At 41.2% G+C, this 19,507-nt stretch overlaps 1 protein-coding gene and 1 long non-coding RNA gene across 6 annotated transcripts in view; one reads left to right on the top strand and one right to left on the bottom strand.

Moving 5' to 3' along the window:
• The window catches only part of samd4a (sterile alpha motif domain containing 4A), a 74,787-nt gene that overhangs the window by 37,721 nt on the left and 17,559 nt on the right, over positions 1-19,507 (top strand). For 4 of the 5 annotated variants that reach the window (XM_080302957.1, XM_080302969.1, XM_026153809.2 and 1 more), the window contains 8 exons: positions 3,815-4,102; positions 5,439-5,548; positions 6,337-6,423; positions 7,581-7,827; positions 7,926-8,011; positions 8,522-8,640; positions 9,227-9,428; positions 11,648-11,774. In XM_080302957.1, coding sequence (XP_080159083.1) covers positions 3,815-4,102; positions 5,439-5,548; positions 6,337-6,423; positions 7,581-7,827; positions 7,926-8,011; positions 8,522-8,640; positions 9,227-9,428; positions 11,648-11,774 — 1,266 coding nt within the window. The remainder of the gene's footprint in view (positions 1-3,814; positions 4,103-5,438; positions 5,549-6,336; positions 6,424-7,580; positions 7,828-7,925; positions 8,012-8,521; positions 8,641-9,226; positions 9,429-11,647; positions 11,775-19,507) is intronic. The other variant, XM_026153898.2, reaches the window with a different exon arrangement.
• LOC145429519 (uncharacterized) lies at positions 8,114-11,407 on the bottom strand. Its single transcript, XR_013909767.1, has 2 exons — positions 10,311-11,407; positions 8,114-8,686 (listed from the first exon to the last, which is right to left on the bottom strand). It is a non-coding gene; the product is annotated as an uncharacterized LOC145429519 (long non-coding RNA).

The following is a 19,507-nucleotide window of genomic DNA, read 5'->3' as shown; positions in this document are numbered from 1 at the left end:
CTAAACCCTCTATTTAAATCAGAGAGAGTAGTTTCGTAAGGGCCCACTAAAGAAATTGCACAAAAAGCACAAAAGCATCTATAACAAAGCACAAAAAAGGCAGGCCACATTTAAAAACAGTGTTTTTAAATACTTGTTTCATTATAAATAAATTAAACAAATGTATAAGAAACACTCTACACTGAACGTAAACAAGTACTGAGCAAATAGTCACAGCAGTTAATACACCCTGACCAGACCGAGTACACTCTGAAGAACCCACACAGCAACTACAGAGGCTGAGTGTTGGCTGGAAGACAACACATAGGGAGGGCTGGGCTGTTGGAATTGAACATAACTATGGTCAGAGCAGGATATTTCCAGACAAGAATGCAAGAGCTCTGTTTTTTTCTTTTTCTTTTTTCTTTTCTTTTTTTTTCCTGGGAGATGAAAGAAACAGCTGAAGGTTTATAAATAAAGGCACATTTAAAGCTCTGCTTGCTGCTCCAAGAAAGATCCTCTTGTATGTTAGACTGCTAACAGCTTGGGTCCCAAACAAGATCATAGGATTTCACAACTGATAAAACTAGAGTTACCCCAGCTACCAGTACAGGATTGGTGACAACAGAGAGCATAGGTATATTTTCTTGTGTGTGTTTGGTTTTTTTTTTTTGGTTTTTTTAATATAAATGTAAAATGAATAGAAGCATTGGACACACTCAAAGCAAATTGGTATTTATGTGTTGGCATTTAGAGTTATAGAATGATCACGGGGAGGTTGTTCTGGCATCAGAAAAAGTCAGTGTTTGGCTTAGGTATTTAATTTGAGTTATTAAAAATTATTTTTATATTGTTGGTCAACATGTGGTTATGTCTTCATCTGGTCACATTAAGGGCTATAGGAGTATCATGGTCCAACCACATCAACCTGTGTTCTACTGAGAGAACACCCTGATGACACCCCACCCATACTCTAAGCTTTAGTCCAAACCACAGCAGCACATACCACCCATCCTTTCCCTTGTAAGGCAGCCTTTGTGGCAGACTGTATTTAGGGAAAATGGCTAATATTTAGGGAGTGGAACTTGAAATGTTAGCTGGGCACCTATTTTAAACGGAGCCCATGAAGTCCTATACATAGCGCCAACAGTAAGAGCACCACATATAGGAGGAGGAGAGAGAGCCTGGACTATCGATGGCAGTTTACCCTGCCAGACAGGCGACACAAAAAAGTTGTTTGCTCTTCTCCACCTTTTCATTCTCTTCATCCACTTCAACAGTCTCAGGAAAATGTGTGATCCTAGAACTGTTTTGAGATGAAAGTATTGCTATTTTAGTAGTAATGGTAACCTTGGTTTGACCCCGTAAGAGTAGACTTCACTTACTAAGATGAAGAAATGAAGAGGAAAGGCTTTTCAAGCAAATGGATATCTTGGTCGATGGATTTACTTAAGTTATTTACACAGTGGAAAAATATTTCCTCAGGTCATTGAACAGGCATTGTTTAGTATGTTGCTTGGAGGTTGAAACTTCAGATATTAAATCTAAATAACTACTTATGTCACAGATGAGCTGTAGTTTATAGTGAGCAGAAAATTCTGATTTTGAGTACTCTAATAAAACAAGATGATTATGATTAATGTAAGCCCTAAAGAGGCATGTTGTGTGCTACTTTTTTTTTTTTTTTTTTTTTTTTTTTGCCAACTATGGAATTTTTGAGGGCTCTATATAGAGGATAAATTTACACACTGAGAATGTACACTTGCATAAAATCCCAGGCAGAAAATGCAGTGCATGTATTAAACAGGCACAACATCATTTGAGACGCAGCACAAAGGGGAGATAAACCTGAGAGTCGTATGTATTTTCTGTTTTGCAAATGCAGCCGCATTCTTCCAATAGCACAAAAAACACTTCATTTTACTTTAATGTCTGAACTACTTTGTTTGGTCGCTTATTTCTTTGTTGTAACAATGCTTCTTGGCAATAACTGGTGTCATATTTGTAAGGAAAATGCATTTGGCGATTGAGTGGAGTACATGGGTTGTGCCAATGGAAAAACTTGCCAAATCTTCTCTGCCACTGCCAAACAGCTTATTCAGCTATTGACTGTTGGTTTGAGATTCTGGAATCCCAGGTGCTGATAAACAGGTGTCCAATTAGTCTCTGATAAGCAGCACCTGTGAGCTTCGACCTTGCTACAGTGGAAAATTGGTGTCTGCTCCAGGCATGCCAAATTTGACTGATCTGGGTAGGGTGTGCCATAGGGGAACTTCAAGCTGATGTTCTGTAAAACAAAGATGCAGCACGATTTGAAGTGAGAGCTAGTACCGTCTCCCAATTGAAGTTCCATATAACAGGAAATGTTGGAGACAGGCTGCAAATTGGGCGTCCCAAGATGATGGCAGTCATCTACAGATTTGCAGTTAGGATGATATGGCCGATGGGTCTCTACCCAGATAATCCAGAACAGACTACACACAGCCCGTCTCATAGGGTGGTCGGGAGGCCTGCTATGACAGCCAGCCTGCGGAAGGATCATTATTGGGGTGGCTGTAGCTCAGGAGGTAGAGCAGGTCACCTACTGATTGGAAGGTTGGTGGTTTGATCCCTGGATCCTCTAGTCTGCATGCCAAGTATCCTTGGGCAAGAGACTAACCCCAAGTTGCTCTCTGATTCATCCATCGGAGTGTGAATGTGTGTGAATGTCGTTAGAAAAGCACTCAGTTTAGAGTCAGTGCTTGTGAGATTGGGTGTGTGTGGCATGTTGTATAGAGCGCTTTGAGTACTCCAAGAGAGTAGAAAAGCGGTCAATCAGTCCATCTGTCACTGTCGGACCCGTTAGCGCTGATGTCGGCAACATGTGCACCTTAACATGTCAAGGAATATTATGTTCATCTATGAGTACAAATTCTGCCTAAGACAATTGGAACTAAGAAGCAAAGCTTAGAAAAGAAGCTGTTGCTCAGCATGAGGAGGAGGTGCCATGGGGTTGTGGCTGTTCATGGTTCTTCCACATTATACTGAAGCACCTGGTTGCTACATGAATAAATTCTTAAATTGCTTCATTTCTTCAGACTTCAATCATCCATTCGAATAAACGACACCAAAGAAGGGTCAATAGCACAATAAACTGTTTGACAGTGGAAGAGTTAACAATTATCTGCATTAACTGTTCAGGATCTGCAGCTATTTTTGTACACAGTCCCCCATTTTTAGAAGCTAAGACATAATTGGGCAATTGACTGACCGAGGAGTTTCATGTTGTTGGTCTTTTATTTGGTAGCTATTTACTGGAACTCTCAATATGAGGTCCAAAGAGATGTTGATGCAAGTGAAGGTGGCCATTAATAGGCTGAAAAACCAAAATAAACCAATCAGAGACAGCAAAAAGTTTGAGTTGCCCAATCAGTAATCTGATACATTGATTTAAAAAAAAGAATGCACACACGAGCTCAGCAGCATCAAAACATAAACATTTAAAATGTTAGTTTGCCTAATTAATTTGAGGCACTGTGTACAAAAATAGCTGTAATTCCTAAACAGTTCATTAATTTTTTATTTTTTTTTTTATTTAAAAAGCAAACAAAGAACAAAACAAACAAACCCTTGGATCCAACCTTAAGGTCTGGGCTCAAGTCACATATTGATTCAAGTCAACTGTGGTGGTGTACACAGTCATTGTCATTGTCCAAATACATATGGATTAGAAGCCTATAGATCGCCAAAATGTAAAGAAAATGACTTCATGTTCAGTGTTCTTGAACACAGGAGTGCGTGAACTATATAATGTTCCCAGTCAGTCTGAGTGACTAGTGGTGTTGTTGGTTTACAGTCCTTACAAGTGGAGGTGGCAGCCAACAGCACAGTCCCTTAAAGCGCTCAGTGTCCCTCACACCCCCCATGAGTGGCCCCAACAACCAGCTTCTGGGTCACGCATGGCTTTCCCAGGAAGATCTTCGGACTGCTAGAGGCCCAGCCCCAGACCACGCACCTCTCTCTCCACAAAGCAGCATCGCCTCCTCTGGCAGTGGAGGCAGTGAGCATCTGGAGGATGCTGGTTTAGGAGGAGGTTCAGGTCTGCATCGCAGTTCCTTTCATGAAGAGGGCAGTGGCATGAGGGGTGAGTAAGAAAGAGACCTGTTCAATATTCGTGACCTACTGGATTATGGCAAACATTGGAGTGAGGTGGCTGACTCGCAGTCGAAATGCGCATAGATGGATAACAGTTTCAAGGGAATAAGGAGAACTCCCGAAATAGCAATGCCAACTCTGGGACAGAGTCACTAGATATTGGATTTTAAGATAACTTTATAGATTTAATTTCCAAGAATCAAGAGACAAATTAAGATGTCGGAACTAACCACTGATTTTGAAGTCCACACTTGCTTTCACAAAAATGAAACATGAAAACAATTTATCAGTGAGGTTAAATGGGTAATGACAGGCTCCCCTATTTAGATCAAAAGTACTCTCCTAGGTTGACTGATTTGGTGGGAATGAGTATTGAGACAGACTAGGTTCAATACTATAGTCAGCCGAGCTTTCAGACATTTACTACTATCGGTAATTGGATGTGATTCAGGTGGAGGAGCAGGTTGTCCACTAATCAGTCCCACTATATTACAATATTAAAGTGTCTTTGGCAAAGAAACTTTCTTTATTTACATCACTTATTTTCTTTTGGTTCCTCCATCACTGATATGGACCACTTCTATGAGGAAACTTATGACTATCTGCTGTTTGTGCTTTACAAGCATTCAGTAAAAGGGCGTGGCAAGTTGTTAATCCAGTCGTGCAGTTTGTGAGAGGAAGCAGAGGTCAGAACTAATGACCTTATTGACCTTACTCTGAGGCGATCAGTGTCTGCACAGCATGAAACCCTTTCTGGTCGTCTGGGTCTTTTTTTTTTTTTTCTTTTTTTTTTTGAAATGCAGTCATTCAGATAAATAGGAATGCAGTTCTGACAGTTTTCATTGATAGTTCTAAGAGAACAAACTGTCATTTGTAAAATCTGTTTTAGAGGGTTTTGTTTTTCAGTTGTCTGTTGTTGTTGCTGTCATAGTCTAACAATGAAATACTGCATTACAGACTTGGTTTTGGACTCTTTTATCACATTATTCATGATTCAGCTAAATCGAAAAGTGCCAGTGATCAAATGCTCTCAAAGACCATCAAACTTTGTGTAATCACAAGCCACATCACACCAGGCAGAGTAGGTGGAGATTGAGGGTGGGTTTTCGGTGTGCCTTTTTGGTCTCTGAACTTCTGCAAATCAGTCCTCAAAACAGGCAAAAAGTATTGCATATTTTAGAAAAGAAAAAAAGCTAAGCCAGCAGCCCTTATTATTCTACGTTAGTACAAAGATGTGTCAGCAATAAGCTTAACATCCTCTGTAGTTTGACCCATTTGTTTGGTCGTCTGCAGCAGTGATTATGTGATATGTCTTTGTCCCTCAGATGTTCCTGCTTGGCTGAAGAGTCTCCGTCTCCATAAGTACGCCGCTCTCTTCTCCACAATGACCTACGATGAGATGATGGCACTGACTGAAGAGCAACTAGAAGCACAGGTAAACACATGTGCACCCACGTACTTGTAGACAAAGTGAGCTGATGTAGTAATAATTTCTACAATTAGTATAGCTTTTATTCTGGACAAATTTTATACAGATACCAACTTTATATTTGCACAGTAATTCAGAAATTGCTATTTGTATGCAAGGCAATAAGTCTGTGTTTAAAAACAAACAAACAAACAAAAAAACAAATAGTAGATGAGCATGTACCTCTGGGACATAGGGCCCAGAATTGCAAAAAGAGAAACATGTTAATATCCTGGACTACAAAATCAGTGTAGTCTACGTCAGATCTACTCAAGTTGAAACCTGATAATGTTGTATTAAATGGTACAAGACATTTAGTTCTTGATGCTTGTGTGTAAGGACATGGATAGGGTATTCTGAAACAGCGGATGTAGCTAAAATTAACACAACTCCGTCCACTGGGAAGTTGCGTACTTCCTCCAGGTGCTGCTAATTCGTTTTTAGGCTGAACCTAATGAAGTGCACATTTTCACTGAGATGTTGTGAACAAAATGTCCAAGAGGAGTCATCATCAACAAAAATTTCCAATCTCCAAATGAAAGGCTAATGTAGTCTAAACCAACAGAGCGTTTTAAGTAATGAGAATCTGTCCTAAAAAGACAGGCCTAACTCATGTTTATTTAAAAAATAAGCACAAAACCTCTTTCCATTTGGAAAAACCTTATCACACTGTGTTTGTAAGAGAGCTATCATTGCATTAGGCCTGTATTGTCAATGAGAAGAGATGTTTGATGCCAAACTGTTTCCTCCAACAGAAAGTCACTAAAGGAGCACGGCACAAGATTGTTATCAGCATTCAGAAGCTCAAAGAGAGGCAGAACCTACTCCGGAGCCTGGAAAAGGTCAGAAGGACTACATGTTGCATCCAGTCCACCTCAAAGCTTGTTTGTGGTGTTGGTGTTATGTATCTGAGATGACAGCTAAGGGAACACCTAATCCAGGAAAGAGACTTTTGGGCTCCTAATTTAAACCCGTCTGCCTCCCCCACCCCTGCACTCTTTCATTCAGCCTTCAGAGCAAGACAATGACGCTCAAGGGCACGCCACAACTTCTTGAGGCAGCTAAATTCAGGCTTAACCTTTCCATTAATGATTTCATCAATGACGAATCATTTTAAAAGCATGTTACTGTACATTTGAAGAGCTTGGGAAACAAGACACCTGCTGCTCGGTATTTTGAGTTCACACAGACTTGTCTACTGCTTTGAAGTGTGTAGTGTGGGAGGTAGGCTGATATGACGTGTGTGGACATAAGTGAAGGAAATTAAGCTGTATTTTTCCCTTTTTTGTACAATTTTGAACAATTTGTTGTGTGATGATATGGTGGAGTAAAGCATACTTATCAGAGAATAAAGTCGCACTCCCTCTATCTGTGTTGTAATCTGAGCTTCTGTGTTTTGAAGCCAGAAACGCCTTGCGTGCGTGTTGTTGCATGTGAGTCCTTCTGTTTGAAACGGTTGGCTAATTATCATAAAAAGAAGAGAGTGAAAGTGAAAGTAAAACTGAAATGGCAGGGTGCAATCTGGAGCATTTGGTCAGTGCTCCTGAAGAAGAAGTGCACTTATTAGTCAATTGATTTATCCAAATCTAGCTCATTGGGGTAGGATTTTAAGCAGCACCTCCCTGTTTGCTCCATCTCCACCAGCTTGTCTTCTCTCAGCTGGCTTCAGCTGACAGATGTGATCTCTTCAGCGTGCTTGGGTCTGACCAGCGTGTCAGAAGCTTTCTGATAATAGCTTAAATGAAACGTGGAGGGAGGTGTGTCTCTTTGTTTTTGCTTGAGATGCTCATCTGCTTGTGCAACATCTTGTGATTCTGAATTTCACACATTACACCTTAAATATTCATTATCTAGGTTAGAATTGGCACACTTTTACATAAATGTTTTTACATAGATGTGGTCCCCGCAATGATACAATTCTTCTGTCACTTCATTAGATTTTAGGATCTCATCTGTAAAGTAAAAACCATCTTTACCTGATGTCATTTGCTGCCACCAGGATGTGTTAGAGGGCGGTAACCTTCGTGCCCCACTCCAGGAGCTCCACCAAATGATCATGACTCCTATTAAGGCTTTCAGTGGTGGCGAAGAGGCCTCTTTGCATCGCCCTCTGCTGACCCCGGAAGGAAAAAGCGCCGCACCTGGCTCCCACCTGAGTGGGGGAAGTGGAGGAGAGGCTGAGTCTGGCACCAGTGTGATCGCTGAGGGGGATATACCTGGTCAGTTCACTCGTGTTATGGGCAAAGGTGAGCTCCTCACAACAACATGCAATTGAGATTGATTTCTGGGGCCAAGGGATGAGTTGGATTTAATGTCTGTGTTTTCATATCTGTGCTGTCCACAGTTTGCACACAGCTGCTGGTGTCAAGGTCAGACGAGGACAACATCAGCTGCTACCTACAACTCATTGACAAGTGCCTTATCCATGAGGTAGCCACCCCCTCCTTTTGATGTTTATATCTGATAGTAGTATCAGTTCAATGCAATTCATTTTTCCCCCAAATACCAAATAAAATGTCAGTCAATGAAATATATCAGCAAATAGATTTTATAGTTGTTCACAGATAGTTACAATAATGGAAGTTAATTTTGTGTATTACCAATATTAATGTTGTTTAAAGGGATTAGCAGCACAGGATATTATATATTTGATATTAATACATTTGAAATTTAGGACAGTTTAACTAGTAATAATATGTCTAATTAAATGAAATGCAGTTGTCCAATTAGTCCCTGATCTGTTATTTACTTACCATAAATAACAGATCATTTCTAGCCACTCTTTTTCTTTGTCTGTTAAATGTCTTGTGTTTTTGCCTAGCATCATTGAGCTTTGGTGTAAATGTGCTGTGTGACATGAGCCACACTGAGCCATGTTCTTCAGCAGTAATGCTTCACTTCACCCCAGATTTTATAATCCCCATTCTCCCTTGTTCTCAGTCCTTCACTGAGACGCAGAAGAAGAGACTGTTGTCATGGAAACAACAGGTCCAGAGGCTGTTCCGGTCCATTCCGAGGAAAAACCTGCTTGACATTGCAGGGTACCGACCGCAGAGGAGGTATGCACACAGATGAGCAATAGTCTTAATTTTCCAGTGGTATTTCCTGTAATAAAGACAGTTGAAAAAGTTTGACGAACTTTGTTAAAACATTTTTTTAAAAAGACAGACTTCTATGTGAAAATTATTAAATAAGTGGGAAGCAAAAGTTAAATGTGTTAAAATTTAGTGGCTAATTTTTACACAAACTACTTTATTTACGTCTAACAGTTAAAGAATTAATGTAGACAACAAAGAAGCCAGTTCAAGTTAAGTTTGAGGAAAAACTGTTCTGTATTCATGTGCAGTGTTGTAGCTTTGGGATGATTATACTCTACTGGACTGAATTACTTTCAAACTAGCATATGCATTAAATGTCAATTTAAAACTACTTTAGTCAAGTGAAATTTGCATATAATGTTTTTTTCTATCTATCCAGCAGCACAGCTTCCTGAAAATGGAAGAAAATTAAAGTTGGCATAATTATTTTACAAAAAGATTCTTCTGTGCTTCATATTATTTAAATGCACAGCTGCTGTTCTTTTTAACATCCAAACACCTTAGACAATGCTCGCCTCTGTACAACTTTTGTTTTGTCCTGTCGCAGCCGCTTTGGCCAGTCCAACTCTCTCCCTACCACTGGCTGTGTTGGGGGCAGTGTGTCAGCCAGGAGGAGCCTTCACCAGTTCCAGATGCCCTCCCGGAGTTTGCCGGGTGCCAGGCTGGGCCTGTTGGGCAGCGGGGGGCTGCTGGGACCCACACCTCGTAGCTCCAGCAGCACACCCACCGGTCCCAAGCAAGGAAGACATGTGAGTTCAAATAAGCAGATTGTTTGAACCAGTTAGCAGATATGAGTCGTCAAATAGGAAGAGCAGGACGCTTGAATGTCCAGTGGACAACAAGGACACATACAGGAAGACCAGCATATAATAACCAACTTGTATTACCAGTATTGTATAATCTGCAAGGTTATCAGCTAATTTGTGGGTATTGATCATCTTCAGTTAATCTGTCCTTATATTGTGGATTAGCTATTACAGTTTAAAATATTTGAAAGCTTTTTTCTTTATAAATGTAGAAAATGCAGATTTAATGTTTTTGTTTCAAAAACTAAACAAAATATTAATCAGTTGTCTTATCCCTAAACTCTTCAAAGAAATTTTTTTTTATTACTTCCACACACTGGGCATGTTGAGGATGTTTTGTTGAACTGAGAGGTACTTAAATAGCACTATTCTACTTATTCTGAGCAATCACAGCGCTTTCTACTACACTTCTTATTCACCCAATATAACACCTACAATGCTTTTATGTATTCCTAAGCCCTTTTTGTCTAACATTCACACAAACTCCCACTCCAATAGATGGGCGACAATCTTGCCCAAGCATACTTTGACATGGACTGAACAACAGGGGATTGAGTCGCTAACCTCAGCATGCACTACCACCTGACCCACAGCCCCTCGCAGTGTTCCCTCTTTTCAGCAGACTTGGTTTATATAGATTCAGTCATATTTATGTTTACAATATACTACAGCATGTACTGGTTCCTTGAGTCTGACTTCAATAAGTACTAAATGGGAGTTAAATTGTGTGTTTAAAGGGACTGTGGTGAATGGCAGTGGTGTATGTGACTGTACAAAGGAACATTTTGTAGTGCATAATAATACATTCCAGGATGTTTACAGTACCTCGGGCAGCAGAATTCCTTCTTCAGCATGTATTCTGCCTGAAATAGTCTTTTTATTCCATGACAAAGAAATGCAGGGTGAGGAAGAGTAACAGTGGTGGTGGTGTCTGGCAAATGAAGTGAGGTGGATGGAACTCATAGGCAGGTCACCCCACATACCAGAGGCTCTGCGTCAGTGCAGAACATTGAAACAGGAGGAGCTGTGGAGCTGTTTCAGGCCCATCCTGGCACGCTTGTGTCTGGGCTGACCTAGTTCACTGGAAAACTTTCTGTCCCTCCTTCTCTTTCCCTCCTTCTCTCTCGCTCTCTCATCCTTTACAATGGGAGGAAATACCTCAGTTCCTCCTCGTCACGCTGGACCTTCTTGTGTGTGAATGTGCAGTGAGAGGAGAAGGAGGGCGGGTGGGGAAATGTGTGAGTCATATTTTGGGAGAGGTAGCCGTGCCGTTGAAGGAGGAGGGACAACAAGCAAGAGAGGGAGTGTTTAAGTGTGTGTCTATATATATGTAAGAGAGAGGGGGCCAGTCAGAGGCAGTGAGAACAGTGCACAGGCATTTCCTGTTTTTCCCTGGCCTGCGGCGCTGGAGGGGTGGGGGTGGGTGGGGTGGATTGGTGAGGGGAGGGGCATGTGGCAGTGCTGTTGGGGTATAATGGGCAGGTTACAGTGAGGAATTCACGTGGTGAGCGTCTGAGACTGTCATTAGGTGTGGGCTAGACATTCAGACAGGAGTGTGGGGAATGAAAGTATTTAAGAAGTTGTGGTCTTACATGAGTTTTTTCAAGCTTGCACATTTCATGCATTCATGTTTTTGGTCAGTGAAGGTTTTAGCCAAAGTGCTGATGTGGGGAACGGTAGGGAAGTTGGAGCAGAATCTTTGGTCTTGTAATTTGTGCATTGAATCATAATGAAGAAATGGGATTTTGCCTATTACATTTCTCTATTTAATCTTAACTACGTAATCCACAGGCCAGTGTGAGTTCTGAAGTCCATGCTTATGGTCTGGCACTGTTAAGTTCAAATAAAGCAGGAACTTCTCAAAATTAACTTTCCTTGTATCACAAAAAGAAAAAAAAGAACAACAAACATTTGTCGTGCATCCCAGATCCACATTCATTCGTAATAATGTGAAGTTATAAATAATTTTTCCCCCCCTTTTTTTTTTTCTGGCAATGTCCTGATAGTGATCAAGCAGAGTTTTGGTGAACATTTCAGTTTACTACATTTTGAGAGCAGAAACAAAAACTTTTGTACAAATTTTAAACCCATTTCCACCAAGACTGAGACTTTGGATATCATTGCACATTCTCTGCTATGTAATCTTGAAATGTCCTCCTCAGGGTCCATGGTTTGCTAATCCTGGAGGAAGTAACAGCATGCCCAGTCGTACCCACAGTTCCGTGCAGAGGACACGTTCCCTACCAGTTCACACCACACCACAAACCGTGGTCACGTTCCAACAAGCTGGTAAGTAATGCCGGGACACACTTACATTTACTTTAACTAATTACAACACTAACATTTGCTTTAACACCTTGGAACTGGCAGGAATGCCGGCTCATTAATTCATCTGCATTGATGGCGCTGACATCAGCGTGGTATCTGCTGACAGTGGGGCAGCTAGAAGAAGTCACACTTCAGGGATGGGCTGAATAAAGTAGAATCCCCCAACTAAATTATATGTGTGTTAGAACAAGACAAAGCTACATAACCATCTTCAGGCTTTGAACATGCCAGCTAAGTGGTGAATGTTGGCCTTTATGCAGTCGTAGATCTAAACAGCTGTACATGCAGCCTGTTAGATTTGTTTTTCTAGCCATTTCCTACTTTTTATTTATTTCTTTTCCCCACAGTGTTGCTGCTGCTCAGGACTTTCTGGAACTTTGCCATCTATGCCTATGCTGTTTGTTTTTTGTTTTTTTGTTTTTTTAAATGATGCTATTACCGTCTTCATTTAAACATCATACTGTTGCCAAGCAAATCAACACTCAGTTATTTATGCCACAAACCAGCAGATTATATGTATGAGCAGGAGAGCAGAACAAGAGCTAACATCTCAGCAGAAGTTCGGGCAGGTTCCTCTGTATAGGCATTTGTCTGACTCCAGACCTCATAGGCTGTTGAAGAGGGGACACGCATCTCTTGTTTTTCCCTCATGGGGTATCAGAGGTTACTAGAATATAAAACTGAGTGAGAAACTAAGTAATTTTTTTCCTTGAGCATCGAATATTATGGGTTTCACAAAAACACTGCTGCATGAAAGACCCTGGATCTCATCATTACCACTCACTGTTTTCAGATGCTTCCTGGCAAACAGAACCAAATTTAAGAGGGGCAAGGAAGGAGGGGCGGCACTTGCTGCATTTATTAACAGCAAATGGTGCCACCCTGGTCACATTACCATGAAGGATCATTTCTGCAGCCCACTTATTGAAGTGTTAGTAGCAGAGTTGCATTATATTACATACCCAAGCAGTTTGTATGCTATTTTGCTGGTTGATTACATTTCTCCTTTCACATGCTTGTCAAACATGGCTTATATCATCAAGTCTGTTACTGTAAGACTACCCTCTGCACCTGTGTACTTTCCTCATGACTTCTGGGGACTGAAATGAAGTGACTTTGTTCCAATTTCACTCAGTTTGTGGACTTCGCTACCAAGGGACACGGGTCCCTGCTCTGTGCTGACATTAAGGCTTGCAGCTCTCAAGGCAAAACCTGGTCCGCCATCAGCCCAGGCACAGACCAATGCTTTCACTTGGCACAGCTGAGACTGTGAAGAAGTGGTCTGAAGGCCCATATGTTTCTTTGGCAAAATTGTTTTTAATGCACGACTATAGCTGGACTGGCCATCGGGCGTACCGGGAATTTGCCCGCTGGGTCGATGGTGATTTATTTTTTTTTTTGGTTTTATGGGCCGATGATTTATTTTCTTTCATGTAATGGTATAAACAATGAGAGGTGGTGGATTGGCCAGATGCTGGCCGATGTGTAAAAATAACTCAGTTGTTTGGTGGTGGCTATGGCGGAGCTTCCACAGAGGCCAGCAGGTGGATGAGGGAAAGGGGAGGCAGGAGAAGAGACCCGAAGCAGCCGCCAGTCCGAGTGTCAGGTGAACTAAACTTCAGGTAAGAAGTTATGACCTGCAGTCTATCTGGGTCAGATATAAACCAAGTTTAGTTGTAGTTTATTTTCGTTGTGCTGACTTTTTACAGTCAGTTACAGTAATTCGTACTGCGTACTAGCTAGCATGATGGAGTTTCTACAGCTGGGTGGGTGCTATGATGTTACTGATAGTGAACTTTATTTTATTCATAAGGTTAGATAGTAGAGTTGCCAACTGTCCCGTTAAAAAACTGAATCGTCCCGTATTCAGGGAAAATATTACGCGTTTCGTATTGAGCTGAAAAGAAACTGTTTGTCCCGGACTTCAGCTAGAATGAAAAAAGACACAAAGCTGGAGTTATTCTGTGTCTTTACACTGCAGCTGCCTCTTCTCCTCTCATTCTCTCCCCTCCCTCTCCTGTTGCTACTTCAATCATGAAACTGATCAATGATCAGCTGATTGGCTTTTCTCTCTTGTTTGTTTATCGTCCACTTTGCGCCAGAAAGAGGAAACCAGCAGATGTCGCGTTAAACAACAGCAGCACGTTTAAGCTTGATCAGCTGTTGTTAGAATTTATTTAATATTAATTTCTAGTATCAGCTGATGTTTGCTGGAGCCACAGCTGTAAAAGCTGCTGGTCATGATACCGGTTTGGATATCTAGTGAGAGGGAAACATGAAGACGAAACCAGGAGATGTCCTTACTGAATCATCAGAGCTGAACAGGTGATGGAGAAACAGGTTTACCTTTTAGGTGACATGAATGAGTTGAAGGGAAGTTATGAACTGTTTCTGAGAGACAAATAACACCAGGATCCTTTTCTAAGCAGCTGACAGCTGGTAACTGTGCAGGGGCGGCTCTAGCAAAGTTTTGCCAGGGGGCCAGGTAGGGCATTAACATGAGAATAACTTTCTTATTCTCATTTAAAATGTCTTGCTTTTAATAAATAATTATCTGAATCTTACAACCAAAGTTTTTATCTGATGTAAAATGTTGGTATATGTATGATTTCATACATATACCAACAAGACAGTGTGCATCACTGTCACAACAGCGTTTGTTTTCATTCAAAGGCTTTATGGCTTTTCCTATAATACATGGTGGGCCGGTCTCTAGTCAAAATGCCCGGGCCAGTTTTTTTGTCCCAGTCCAGCCCTGGGTACAACACGCAATGAGTTAATCTGAGAGGGTGCATTAAAAAATAAATGGCCGGGCCAGCGGTGCACATTGCAAATTAGCTCACATAGACACATTAGTTGTGCCGCTTCTTAATGACGGTATCTTAGCTAACAACCCCAACTATCAGATTCAACTTGTAATTGGCTAAAAATCACTTAGCCTACCGGTGAGAGCGACATTGCTAGCTGGCAGTTATTTCAAGCAATGTTGACACTTCAAATGCTTCAGGAGCTCTCCACTCAGCGCAGCATCAGCACCGCGGAAATACACTGATACATCCGTAGACTCAAGACAGAATTCACAATGCGTTTTTGGGACTTTCAGGTGTATGGACCAATGTTTTCTTTTCTGATCAAACCAGAAAGCTTTAATGAGCAGCTGGATTTGTCTCGCATTAACTGGCTGAGTTAATGCGACATTGAAATGCAGCTGATAGAAATGAAAACCTCGACTCTGTGGGGGTCAAAGTTTGCAGAACTAAGAACGCAGCTGGAATCCACAGCTGTGAGTGTTCATGGAGCTTGCATTTTCACCTGCTGGACATCACTACCTGACAAGTTTAACTGTCTTCAGAAAATTGCATCAAAAATCATCAAAAAGGTTGCCGACCCCTAGTGTATGCCATCTTCTTGTGGACACCTCTGTCGTTGTACAAACTATCCGCTGTTTTCTGAACTATCCCTGGGTTACCAAACACATCAAGAAACTCCTGAGTGAGACAAATAGGGTATTTTGTTCAACTCCAAATTCATCCAATAAAATGATGCTCCTAACACCTCAAACCCTCAGTGCCCCTCAGCTGTGTGTCATACCCCAGCACTGCTTTAACCTAAGTTAACAATCTGAGCTGGGACCTGAAGGCCCGCCTGTAATGTCCATGTGTGCACCAGTCACTGTAACCACGGGAGCCAAGCAAAGTGACCTGTAGTAGCCTCTGCTGATTGCTACTTGTCACTAACAGTGGACAGTAAAAGGAACGGCCATTGCTAAGCTTTAAAAGCACTATCCAAGTACAGAGTATTTACCATTTCTATGGACAAGCTGTGACAGAAATATCCCTATTTTAGAATGAAGAGGAAAAACTGATTTTAAAAAGACCAAAGGAGAGGAGCGAAATTAGGTGGAGGGAGAAGTTGAGGCTATGTGAGAGAGGAAGAGATGGAGGCTGGGAGGGAGGAAAGAGTCAAAGGAGTCTCACAATGAGGCTCTTTGTGCAGTGAGTCCGGGGCTCCCTGGCCTGCTTTCCATCCCTCTCTCACTCATTTACTTTCTTTCTTAGATTTCTTTCTTTTCCTCTCTCTCTGTTTTCCCCTCCTCCCCCCTTCTCTCCATCTTTGACAACTCTGCAGAGTCATGCACACATAAGTTGCTCTCAAGGGTGATTAAAGCTGTGTCTGGCCAGGGTAACTGATGTGAAAGGCTATACGTCCCTCACCCCTCCAACCACACACTGTCTGATGTGCCTTTCTCTTTACCGACATTTGAATAAGGTTCCTCATTAAATGACAAAAAAGTGGTGGAGGATAAGGAAACAAGTGTATGTTAGATGATTGGATGTTTTTATTTTTTCTTGTTTCCAGCGTGTGTTTGTGTAGCTGTAAGTTTGTACACAGGGGGGTTGGTGGGGTGTGGGGGAAGAAGGGGTGATGGTAGGGATTTGGACCCTATAAATAGCCCAGTGCAAACTACTGGGCCTAACTCTGTCTCTCTTTCCACAAGAGATTTTCACTGCCCAGTCTGTGTTGGAGACTCAGCTAGCCTCTTAAGCCCCAAGGGGTTTCTGAGCTTCCTGCTCGAAAATGCAATGCCCAAATTTAATTGATTATTTCTCTGCAATTACAAACTCTGTGCTTATAATCTTGGTATCAAAATAAAGCTAACACTTGTGAAATTTCATCAGAGGTGTAAATATTGAAGCAGATATTACTGTGTCAAAGTTACTGAGACTGGAACACAGAAAAAGTAAGTAGATTTTATCCTCGCCTAATTTATTTATTTATTTATTTTTAGCATATAACTCTTTTAAAAATATGCCTCAGTTCACAATTCATTCCAGAAATTCAGTAACCAACATATAAACATCATCTATGCAAAGATTTATGTTTCTACAGTGAAACAGTGGAAAAATTACAGCACTGTCAATACATGAATATCCACACGTTGTACAAAAAATGTCCAATTTTGGCACACAATTGGACATCATGCCAGTTGAATTTTTTTTTTCTTTTTTTTTTAGGTATTTAAGAGCAGAAATGAATTAATTTTATTAACAGGCCTAAAAATGCTTTTTTTTTAAAAATATATTTGTGAAGAATTAACCACACATTTACATGGCAATGGCCCTTTTCTGCTGTGCGCATGGTGCGTTTAATAGACCCTGTCACTACCCGATCTGTACCGGAAACCCGATCGGTACCCCGCATGCGCAAATCTTACGTCACTTCCTCTCTTTGCCAACATTGCGACATTCAATATATTTGAATGATACGGTTAGCGCCCAGTCAGTGTTGCCAACTTAGCGACTTTGTCGCTATATTTAGCGAGTTTTCAGACCCCTTAGCGACAAAGATGTGAAAGCGCGTATCGCTTTTACTCTCAACAAGCAGTGGGTGCTGTAACGGAGTCAGTTCTTCTTTTACTCTTTTACTCTTATGCTGTTTTGTGGATCACAAGGTTTAAAACTACTTATAAACACACAAAGTAACTCTACCAGAGTGCCTATTTCGGGTCACTTTTGCCAGTCCAAGCCCGGGTAAAGGAGCAGGGTTGGAATTGTGACATTAAAACAAACATTAATTGCTAAAAGAAATTTAATTTGTAGTTCTAAATAAACTCTAAATGCATTTAAGATGTTTTTTACTCACTTTGTCTCTTCCACAATGTTATTTCTCTCTCCAACAACAATAGGTTACAATTAGATTAGCATGACCAATTATGCAAATTAGGCGATGACGTCATTTAGCGACTTTTAGGACAACCAATAGCGATTTTTCCTTACTGAGGAGTTGGCAACACTGCGCCCAGTTAGCTCCTAGCATTTTTTAACAGCTCTGCCTCCTTTTCGACTACCGGGACAATGGATAATCCGTATCCGCAACAAATTTTTGCTTTTCTCCTCAACAGAGAGCATTCCCCGATTGAACAACGGCGCCGTAAAATAAGAAGAATGGTGCCTAATGACAGGGTTAATCATACAGACTTTATAATATGTCACGTGAAGATTCAGCAGCCAGATGAAGTGTTTACTGGCAATTGACAGTGATAGCGGACATTATCATCACTTTTCCAACAATCCTCTCCACACAGACCAGCATAAACACACTCGATTATCACTAAATCAAATTTAACACACGTATGTAATGACGCTAATTCAGTTTACAATAGGGTTCATTCGCTCAGTCAGCAGGTGGCGGTATCCTCGTACACTGGGGAGTACACTGCCATTAAATGAACAGAAGAAGAAGAAAACCCCTGCACATGCGTGGTACGCATCAGGTAGACCCGATTTGTACGGTCCGACTTTGCACATGCGCAGTAAGGATCGGGAGTCCCGATCTGTCACTATCTTTTTATTTTTTTGTTTTTGTCTACATTATATTAAATGTTTTGTTATCGGAAACATTTTAAGATATACTTGTTATTCTTAACATCTTAACAGGTACTCTGACCTGTAACTATCGTAAAATGCTTCGACCGGAGGTAGACACCTTTCGCGCATGCGGGGTACCGATCGGGTTTCCGGTACGGATCGGGTAGTGACAGACCCTGTGCACGAGAAAATGCTAACTTCCTGGTTTGAGACCGGATGTAGGGTTGTACATTCCCGGTAGCTTTACTTTGCAGTCAATCGCTACTGCGAAGATATGCTCCAAGATCATGTCCAAAACTCAAAAACGGAAAGATCGCGTTAAATTACAAAGAGCAGAAGGTGGGAACACTCACCACTGTTGTCATAAAAAAAATGTAATGATCAATTTTGACGTTTAAACAGTTTAGATCGATCAGTTGTTTACATCACTCAAGGAAAGCAGAGCTGCATTACAAAATCAGAAGACACATCGTCCACATTCAGAAGCACATCTCTGTATAGTGACTGGTCTTATGATTTAAACAGGCAAATGTTCAACATTCAAACTACAGGTGAAGAATAGTCAAACTAGATGTCTCCTCGTTATGTCGATATCAGCTAGTCAGGTACACACCCACACAGCATGTTAACAAACTGTGGAAAAAAAGCCACACAAAAAAATTATGATTGCTGGTAAGGGTTTCTATACATTAGCATTTACGAAGGGTATGTTGTGACTTACCTTCAAAATTACAGTGGTCCCTCGCGGTTCACCTTTCACCTCACTGTTTCGCAGATTTTGTAGTGCATCACATTGTGTCCTGCGTCCTGATCGGCTGCAGACGATCTCCTCCGTCACATCTCTCCTGTACAGTACAGAATCGCTGCATCGATCGCTAGCAGTACTGATTGAAGTGCAGTACTGTATGTCGACCATGTCAACAAAATGTTTTGCACCGTCAAAAAATAAAATTGGCTACTTGATTTCACTTATCGCTGGTTATTTTTAGAACATAACACCCGCGATAAACAAGGGACCGCTGTTTACAGATACTGAGAAATATAACATTTGAATCTTTCTCTTTTGCTCTGAGGCACAGGGGAAACATATCGACAAGTCGATGAACATCATTTACAGATATGTTGGGTAAATGCCCAAGACATCTATAGAAATGTAAATCGCCGCTTGATTCATTAATTTGCTTAACTTGTTTTGGACCATAAACAAGGCGCTAATAGGACACCGGAAACAAAGCTCCCCACAGGAGTTTCCACACCGGAAGTAGCATATGCTATTGGCTTCTGGCCCTTTAAACTCTGAGCGGCTGTAACTTTGGTTTCTTTTGG

Source organism: Astatotilapia calliptera, chromosome 1, assembly GCF_964374335.1.
Source record: "Astatotilapia calliptera chromosome 1, fAstCal68.1, whole genome shotgun sequence".
NCBI lineage: Eukaryota > Metazoa > Chordata > Actinopteri > Cichliformes > Cichlidae > Astatotilapia > Astatotilapia calliptera.
This window is presented reverse-complemented; position numbering and strand designations above follow the sequence as displayed.